This window comes from Thalassophryne amazonica, chromosome 9 (genome assembly GCF_902500255.1).
Source record: "Thalassophryne amazonica chromosome 9, fThaAma1.1, whole genome shotgun sequence".
Classification (NCBI taxonomy): domain Eukaryota; kingdom Metazoa; phylum Chordata; class Actinopteri; order Batrachoidiformes; family Batrachoididae; genus Thalassophryne; species Thalassophryne amazonica.
The window spans coordinates 73,617,663-73,627,963 of record NC_047111.1 but is presented as its reverse complement, the minus strand read 5'-3'; the positions used below and the strand labels follow the sequence as shown (position 1 = coordinate 73,627,963).

At 39.5% G+C, this 10,301-nt stretch overlaps 1 protein-coding gene across 1 annotated transcript in view; it reads right to left on the bottom strand.

The window, feature by feature from the left end:
• Positions 1-332: 332 nt before the first annotated feature.
• The window catches only part of slc43a2b (solute carrier family 43 member 2b), a 30,486-nt gene continuing 20,517 nt past the window's right edge, over positions 333-10,301 (bottom strand). Inside the window, exons 7-13 of the mRNA XM_034178366.1 lie at positions 9,410-9,615; positions 9,132-9,275; positions 7,452-7,584; positions 6,878-7,010; positions 3,109-3,182; positions 2,898-3,021; positions 333-1,205 (exon numbers count right to left, since the gene is read on the bottom strand). Coding sequence (XP_034034257.1) covers positions 1,044-1,205; positions 2,898-3,021; positions 3,109-3,182; positions 6,878-7,010; positions 7,452-7,584; positions 9,132-9,275; positions 9,410-9,615 — 976 coding nt within the window. The 3' untranslated portion in view covers positions 333-1,043. The remainder of the gene's footprint in view (positions 1,206-2,897; positions 3,022-3,108; positions 3,183-6,877; positions 7,011-7,451; positions 7,585-9,131; positions 9,276-9,409; positions 9,616-10,301) is intronic.

Genomic DNA, 10,301 nt, shown 5'->3' with positions numbered 1-10,301 from the left:
CATCATCTGAAATCTGCTTTTAAGAGGAAACTTTCCAAAGTAAATTTTCTATATATAATTTTGAAAAGTTACATGTAAGTGAAACTCTAGTGGCATAAATATGAGGGTTTTTTTAATCATAGTATTCGTCTTTGTATTTATCACTTTATCATTCTTTCTTTATTAATAGGTGATTATATTTTTATTAAAATTTATTTTACTCATGTACCCCTTTATTGTTTTAAAATACTGATATTCATGTGAATATCAGTTTATTTGTTTTAAAATTTGCAATAATGTCAAACTGCAGCAAAAATCCGCCTGAATATCAAAATCTGGGTCCATAAATATTCATCATGTGACTGTGTGTTGCGCTTCTCCCTGATACTCATTAATGCCTCGTAGTCCACACTTCCTCTCCAAAACAACAATTAAAGCAAATCCTTATGAATAGACAGGTAGCACCATGTGAGTTCACAATCACAACGATTTACAGTCAACGTTTTAAACACAAGAAAACAAAGGAATCCCTGGATAAATATGACGATGTGGGATGTGCAAGGAATCTGTTTCCAGGCTTATTTAATGCTCTTATTGGTCTCACAGGTGGAAGTTGACGCACTAAATAAACCGGCCTGTTTGTGTTTCCTTCCCTTACCAAGAAACAGTCTTCAGTGGAATAGAGCTGCGCTAATGTGCTGCAGATTCAGGAGGGAGGGAATAAAAAAAAGTCAGAGGATTAGGGGCAAAGCAGAAGGCCAACACCTTCCTTGCTTTCACAGTCTTTCCTCTCTTGTGTGCATCTTTCCCCCTCCGATTTTCCTTTTTCTCCTCAGCGACTGTCCAGTGAAATCGGTGACAACCACAGCATCAGTTTGCCTCTGTTGGCTACTGGGTTAATGAGTGGTATTATGGGTTTTGTTTGTTTTAGTATGAAAACAACCAAATGCATTATGATATCCTAATCAATAAACCAACATCTTAGTTGTTTGCATTTGCTGTTGTGGGTCTGTATCACTGGATCACCTCGTCTTCCTTTGCTGCTTTTACGGAATTAAGTTTCCTTAGACAAAAGCTTCAGGTTTGTCAGTGCCGTTGATTTTAATAAAGATCTTCGCCATGTGTTCTTTCCGTTCCTGCTCTTGGTAGAGCATCCGTCTGTAGCAAATCAAGTAGATAGGCAGCAAGAAGCCCAGCATGCTGAGAACCAGGAGACCCACGTTGACCTGGAGGACGACACCATAGTTAAAAATGTCCAGGTAGAGTACTGGAAACATGTATTTCAAGAGTTAACAGTTTATGTTGTGCTTAAAAATAAGAGGAGCAACACTATTCTGTGCTGAGCACAAATTAATTTTAGTGCAACTCCGGATCATGATTGTCATTGATAGAATTTAATCCTCAGTGGTTTATGGACTCACCAGCAGGTTCCCATCTATGGCTTTTTATGTTACTGGACCCATAACAATGAAAGGTACCTTCACTTGAAGGCTGATATAAATTTCATGAAAACTGCTATAAAACTCTGTTTCTCTAATGTGTATCATGTGATAGTTTTATGGTACACAGAACAAAAAGAAATCCACCATAAAATTCCAATTAATTGATTTTGTACTCGCCACGCTTCATGTTTTATCCACAAAGCAAACACACACAGAAACGCACACATCTAGAGAAAGCACACAGAGGACTCTTCTATGTACCGTCTGCCGGCAGAACGCAACATAATTATCCACCAGTTTCCTTAAATTCCATCAATGGAACAATAATTAAATGTCTGAAATAGCAGGAGGTTTTTTATTTTATTTTTTTAAATTGGCAGCGTGTGCCCATGCTCAGTTACGTGGCAGAGTTCGTGCGTAACACAGCACAAGGTGCATAAGTGGCTGATCAAATTTCATTATGCACTTACAGTATAGTCATTAACACATACAAAATCCTCATTTACATTTACATCAATTAGTTTAAAAATCAATATAAAAAATGATGTTTCAAGATATGTATCTAATGAAGTACGATGAGTTTTGTGTTGTCAGTTGTAATTGTGAACTTGTACAGTAACATTCATTTGTGTATGTGCATGTATGTATATGTATATATATGTATGTGTGTGTGTGTGTGTGTGTGTGTGTGTGTGTAATTATGTATGTATGTGTAGGTGTATGTTGGTGTGTGTATACATGTATACTGTATATGTATGTAAATATGTATGTAGACAAAGACACGGTGTTCACTTGATATGTTTATGATAATGGGATTTGAGTTTGTGTTGTTAAATGTGTTTGTAGCATGGCCCAAGCAGAGGGTCACACCTTAGAGTCTGGTCTGCTTGAGGTTTCTTCCTCAATACATCAGAGGGAGTTTTTCCTTACCACTGTCACCTGTGTGCTTGCTCTGGGGGTTGGTAATGTGTATATATGTATGTATGTATGTATATATGGGGTGGGCGTTTATAAGCTTTACTTCTGCTCACCCCCTTTTTGGTCACACATGTCACTGTGGAATTGTCTTGAGTATCAGTTATTGACGAGTTGTGTGCCAAATAAATAAGTTCAAGTTCAAGTTCACATACTGCTTTCTACATCATATTACTATTGCCTGCTGTCAGGTGCACAATTATTCTTAGTGGATCACCTGGAAAACATTCTCCAACCCAGTGCACATAACTCTGGAAAGCCCACACAATTTAGCACTCACTATCTGGGGTCTTCATAAATAAGGCCCTTAATCAGGTAATCTGTTTAGATTTTGGAATTAAAAACTGAGTTCAGATGTGAGCAGGGAATGCCGTTAGCTCATTACTTAAAAAAAAAAATTACCTTTTTAATTATGTTACTTGAAATGCATTCCTACCTACCCCAGGCAATGCCCAAGGTGATTGCTGAAGTATTTGTGTGTGTGTGCATGTGCCTTTATACCCAGAGTGGGTCTCCCTCCAGGGGTCCCATCATGGCCAGAAACAGCGGCTGCTGCAGCAGAGCAAACACAGCACTGACCAGAGACTGCATGCCTGTTAGACTGCCAAACTGACAGGACGGATAGCTGCAGAAACAGCAAATTTAAAGTTCGACGCTGGTGAAAGACTGCATTAATGTATGTGCGTGTGTGTTTTGTGATTTCAGAACTTACACAGCAGCATAGAGGCCGCCAACGGCAGAGTGAATGAATCCTCTCACCACTGTGTGTAAGATAAAGGACACGATCTGTGAAAAGATAAAAGAAATCAACACAAATTTACTGCATGAACAAGTTACAGATTGAAAACTAGAAAAGCTCAGAGAGCTGCAACACCTGTGCCTTACATGTCTGACACATATTGATGGAAATTAGTTATTTGTCATTCAGTGGTTCTGTAATATATGGTTCTAGGTGATCTTGACATTTAATCAGTTATTTCCAAAATTGAACCATTTTATCCTAGATTAGTATACAACACTTCCACCGTGTTTAATACTTATTGGGCCCAAACTGTTTGAGTTAAATTGCTCTGACCTTAGGTTTGCCTTCATAAAGTTACCCAAGATCAAATGCCATGTGACGAATAAAAAGGTGATTTTTGCCTTCATATTAGTTTTTAATAGTAAACAAAGGTCTGTCTTTATCAAAATAGCCATTATAAATATGGCCAACATATAACCATTGTGCGAAAATTTTGACCTTGGCCCATGATTTTGATGTTTAAAGGTATAGTAGTGCCACTGTTATAAAGATATAACTCATAAAAAGATAAGGGATTCATAATACGATATTGCCAATATGATCAAAATTCATGCTGTTTGGAAACAATTTAGAATTCTGTGACCAACATTTGGTAGATTTGGAAATGATTTACAAGAAATCTTATGGATGTTAATGTAAGATGGGTCTCAAAACATCACACACGTGCTTCCTCCTGTAGTTAGTCTGCATGACGCCGATGAAGGAAAGACAATATTCACTAAAGAATTTTCCTCCACATAAATATGTTCTCTTCATTAACATGAGGTGTAATTTTGCAACATGTTACAAAAATAAACCTACATTATCATGCTTGGATTTAGGTAGAAAATAAATTTCTCAGTTTTGGGAAAGGCCCTAGTTTTAACTGATTTTTCTCAAAATTAAATCCCTTTGTCCTTGTTGGACCATCAAATATTCCACTAAATTTGGTCCAAATCATGTCAAAACCCAAGTTATTTTGATAACTTGTAGACAGTCACACAGAATTTAACACAAACAAACAAACACACACACACACACACACACACACACACACACACACACACACACACACACACACACACACACACACACATTTTTCACTATACCCTTTGCATACCCATGTATACTTTCATGGATATTACAAATGTCTTGGGAACCCCTGGTTGTACTGTTTCAATTTTGGTGTTGTATTATTTACAAGGTACAACTTTTTGTTGGCTTTAATGGGAAACTTTTTCAGGATCTCTGGCATTGCCATGGTAACCATTAAAAGAATATAATTTCCCTGCTACTCAGACCTCGGTAACTAGACTGAATGAATGAAATTAATTGGAGATCAAATTAATTGTGCATTCTTAGCTATCATACAATGTGAAATTTATTTTATTATTATTATTTTTTTTTTTTTTTTGGTGTGATTTTCAAAAGAACTACAGTGGTTTGCACAATTTTGGAAACTTTTGTTATACCTACACACAGAGATCGTGTTAACCTTTTTGACTTTTCCATCACCATACGAGGTCTGTTAGAAAAGTATCCAACCTTATTATTTTTTTTAAAAAACCATATGGATTTGAATCACGTGTGATTGCGTCAGACAAGCTTGAACCCTCATGCGCATGCGTGAGTTTTTTCATGCCTGTCGGTTGCGTCATTCGCCTGTGAGCAGGGTTTGAGTGAGGTGTGGTCTACCCCTCTCATCTATTTTTTATTGCGAATAAATGTCTGAACGATTTGGAGCTTTGCTGCATCAATTTTTTTCCAGAAACTGTGAGAGACCTCCAGGTGGACACCGTTCGAAAAATTAATATGGCTTTCAGGGAAGATTTTATGGGGATTAACAGATTACGGAGTGTTACTGCCGCTTTAAAGGACTGCCCACAACTGCTGAGAGCGCAGCGCACTCCCAGCCCCCATCGACAGGCTGACACCCTGCTGGAACAACCAGATCATTTCCAACGTGAAAGCTTTGTTGATCCGGGACCTCGTCTGACTTTCACAAAAAGGCAGAAGATGTGGACATCAGTACTTTATCGGCACATTCCACTGTTCCAGGAGTTTTTTTCATGGAAAAAGAAGCAGAGGGACGCGCCACCGTGCCGCTTATGTCGCAGCACAAAACCACCTCGGTGTTGGTCTCACAGGATGGCTTAAAGGTGGATTTCAGATGGCTGTCGGTTGCTTTTCAGTCGTGTGATTATCCGATTGTGAATGTGCATGAGCCGGACCTGCCCCAACATGTCCTGGAAGGCTTCATCACGGCGTTGCTTTGCGCCGAGTGGCTGACCAGAACAACCAGATCATTTCCAACGTGAAAGCTTTGTTGATCCGGGACCTCGTCTGACTTTCACAAAAAGGCAGAAGATGTGGACATCAGCACTTTTTCCGGCACATTCCACCATTACAGGAGTTTTTTTCATGGAAAGAAAAGCGGAGGGACGCGCCACGGCTCCGTTCATTACGCGGGACAAAACCACCTTGGTGTTGGTCTCTCAGGACAGCTTTCAGGTGGATTTCAGACGGATTCTGGTTGCTTTCCAGTCGTGTGAATATCCGATTGTGATTGTGCATGAGCTGGACATGCCAGAACATGTCCCGTGAGGTTTCATCACAGTGTTGCTTTGCGCCGAGCGGCTGCACCGTGACGCGCGGTGGAGCAGCTTTTCTTTCCATGACAAAAACTCCTGTAACAGTGAAATGTGCCGTTCATTTTTAAACTGGATGCCGTCTTGATGCGGTATGTCTGACTAGGACAGGAATTGTGAAAAGACATGGACATCAGCACTTTTCCGGCACATTAAGACAGACGTGCGGAGGAGTTCCGCGCGTTGCGGTGCAGCCGCTTGGCGCAAAGCAACGCCGTGATGAAGCCTTCCAGGACATGTTGGGGCAGGTCCGGCTCATGCACAATCACAATAGGATATTCACACGACTGGAAAGCAACCGGAATCTGTCTGAAATCCACCTGAAAGCTGTCCTGAGAGACCAACACGAGGTGGTTTTGTCCCGCGTAATGAACGGAGCCGTGGCGCGTCCCTCCGCTTTTCTTTCCATGAAAAAAACTCCTGTAACGGTGGAATGTGCCGGAAAAAGTGCTGATGTCCACATCTTCTGCGTTTTTGTGAAAATCAGACGAGGTCCCGGATCAACAAAGCTTTCACGTTGGAAATGATCTGGTTGTTCCAGTGGGGTGTCAGCCTGTCGATGGGGGCTGGGAGCGCGCCGCGCTCTCAGCAGTTGTGGGCCGTCCTTAAAGCGGCAGTAACACCCCGTAATCTGTTTAATCCCCATAAAATCGTCCCTGAAAGCCATATTAATTTTTCGAACGGTGTCCACCTGGAGGTCTCTCAGTTTCTGGAAATGAATTGATGCAGCAAAGCTCCAAATCGTTCAGACATTTATTCGCAATAAAAAATAGACGAGAGGGGTGGACCACACCTCACTCAAAGCCTGCTCACAGGCGAAAGACGCAACCGACAGGCATGAAAAAACTCACGCATGCGCACGAGGGTTCAGGCTTGTCTGATGCAATTACACATGATTCAAATCCATATGGTTTTTTAAAAAAATAATAAGGTCGGATACTTTTCTAACAGACCTCGAATGTCTTTATTGTTAACAGGCCGTTAACAATAAAAGATCAGTAACTCTGAAACAGTCAAAGGTGTAAAAGGTTGTTCTGAAATGAAGTGCTCACCTGCAGGGGGAGATTAGGCACTAAACTAGTGATCCCAAATCCGACTAACAAGAGGTTTGTTAGGACGAAAGCCCGCAAGGCATTGGTCACCTTCTGGGTTTTTCTGTCTCCGCGCTTTTTCTTTGGCTCGCCACTAAAAAGAGAATACAGAGATTCAAAACATATTATCAGGAGGTGCTGTGATCTCACAATTCTACCAAAGAATCTGTTATGATTTGTTGCAAAAAAAGTATTTACATTTAAATCTCCCAATGCTTCGCTACATCAGGAACCACTTCAGACCAACACAGAATAATATCAATATTTTTGGTCAAATTTTAAATTATTGTAGTCTTCCAAAGCATTAAAAAACCCTGGACAATTTTGTGTGTATTGCAGTCAGGCAAATCTGAAATTTTGGAGGTATCACCTACATACACAGGGAATCTAATTCCATGATTATATAACATGTGATGCACCGGTGCAAAATAAAGACAGAATACTAGTGAATCTAAAACAGAACCCTGTGGTATGCTACGTTATGGTAAATAATATCTGAGGTAGTGTTGTTTCTAATAAGTCAACTCTGACTCACGGGTTGTAGGTTTTCTTTTCCTCTTTGCCATCATCACACTCCTTCAGCTTCCAGTCCATGATCTGACCAATCACAGGCGTGGTCATCAGGCACAGCAGCTGCAACACGCCAAAAATCGACGAGTACAGACTCACTGAGAGCACAAGAAAGATGAGAGATAAAAAACATTGTGATTAATACTGGAAGATGAGAGGAAAAAAGTTAGATGATAATTATAATCATGGGATAGAAACAGTTCAGGCCCTTAATGCATCTGGTTAATAAGAGTGGTGGTTTAGTTAATCATTAGACCTGGTGAACAGAGTGATACCAAGTGAGACAACAAGGAATAATGAGTTTGTGTTGTTCAAAAAAAATCAATGCAGTACTTTTAATAACAGTTTGTGGTCATAAGTGAAATCCTCATATTATATGTATCCAGGGAATAAATAGTTAATAAATATAACAAATGGAAGCTGGTGGTTAAAGTTGAATGACAGCTGAAGGACGGAGCTGATACACAGAACAGTAAACTGAAAAAGCAACAGTAGATATAAAAAGAAAAGCGAATGATAGTACATTAGTTACATATTAGAATTAAACTGGAATTGTTAAAGTAAAAATTCAAATTTTTAACAATAAGGTTAACAGTGCAAGGCTTAATTCATTCATGTAGTAGTCTATTATTATTATTATTATTATTATTATTATATGTTAGTGCACTAACAGTAGTATTATTGTCATCTTACCAAGGTCCATTCTCTCAACTGAAAATCAAATTATAACAAAGTAAGTCCAGCTGCCCTTTAGTCATCAAACATATACATATACATATTGTAGCGAATGTGGCCACAGACATATCTTGACCGAAGCAAAGGTTGCCTTAATTTTTCATTTTTAACAAAGAACTGATTCTCCAGACATTCCTAAGACCAAAATATCTTAATCTGAAGTACTGTGTTATCACTTGACTCAGTGTCAGGCACTGAAAACCCCACTCTTTCACAAAGTGACCAGTCTTCCAAAAATTCGCTGACCAAATTCACGACGCCTCTGGAAAGCTTCAAAAAACATTCCCTATGGATCAAAGACACTCCATTCAGGGCAATTTCAGTTCAACCTGAATTTATTATACAGTTTAACACAACCTGTCCAAAGTCAGAGGACGTCCAGACACAAGCAGGATTCTCCCTACAGATAAGAGCGTAATAAACTTAGATCCCAACCAGTCGATGAAAAAGATCAAAGGTTATAAAATGATCAACACTGGGATGGAACCACAGTTCTTCCTGTTGGGAAGAACACAGACCCCTCAATACACAAATAAACTTTCTTTTAACAATAGAGAGAAATTGCAATTTCTTGTCCAGAATAGCCTTAGCTAAATAAATGTAGTGAAATATAATGCAATAGACCAAATAACCTTAGAATGTAGTCAGCTCATCTCTTCTCTGGGAATGACATATGGTGTAAATATCAAGTGTTTACCATGTATTGTTTGAGTTATTATGTTGACAGTTACAACTTCATCATCAGTACTATGCAAATATGCACCAAACCGATTTACTATCAAAGAAGCAAACACACACAAACATAGATGCTACAGTGATAACATTGTGTCTTTCATACACTGTGTGCTCCAATGTGGTTCATAGTGGGCAGACATAAAAATAAATAACATAAAACAACATAACCACGTACCTGTGCTGAGGTCTCCACCACTGAGTGACTCCAGGACACTGTTCATGGCTCCCATGTAGAACAAGAGACGAAGCTGTGTGATTGACATGGTGACCAGACTGAGCAAGAAGATCGGGCTGACTATACTTTTCATGAATGACTGGGCTGCAGAGAAGGACAGAGGAACCAAAGAACCATTATCCAGAACCAAAAAAGGAGAAAGAAAATATGGTTTATCACATTTTAATGAATTTCTAACAATAAATTTGCATAAAGGTTTTCGAACAATGGCCCCTTACATTCGTCTTGATCATTACAGTCCACCTCCAGGTCCATGGTGGAGAGGCAGAGCTTCTGTCCTTCCTTTGCGGATGGCTGAATCGACTCCCGCTGGTTCAGACTGGTTCCCACACTGAGACGGCGGCCCACGGTGGTCACCTGACGGTAAAACTGTTTCCCTGTGATTTTGTGGTCGAACCCCAGCCAGCTGAACTTGATCTTTACGCTGAGACAGCAGAGGACGGGGATGAAGGAGAAATGAAGTTTGACAAGAGAGCACACCAAGGAAAGAAGAGCGTGATAGAATGTTTTGTTTTTCGAAATATAACAAATGGTCTCCTAGCTGCGAATTCCTTTTCTGCAAAACATAGAAAATGTTGCAATAAGATTTTGAGGAATGAGTTCAGTGAGGAAGACAGATTATTAGCAGAAAGACTTTAATCTGATGTTTGTGCACTCTAAAATGGTTTGTCACAGCCTGCCCCAGGACAACACTTATCAGCCTCATCCCACAAATTAGTGATCAGCTCTATAAATGTTACAAGATTAAATATATTTCTGCAGGCAACACCATTTAGTCTTCACAGGCACAACTGAATCCAACAGACCACACAATCTAACCCAACACAACCCAAAAACCTTCTGTTATACAATCAGTTCTGTGAAGGGTTTGGATTCAATAAATAGTGCTGATGAAACAATTGCATCATTATTCTTTTGACATGAAAGCAATATTATGAATTTAAAAAGAAAATAATCTAAAAGACCAAAGTTTAAGAGGAAGCACATCAATAGTGGGACTATCTATACCCCAGGTGAAAAATCAAGAGTGTTTCCACCACTGTGAGTGTGTTCCTGTACAAAATGATTAAACCCAAACATATCCAACAATGCTTTAAAAGTTATCCGCAG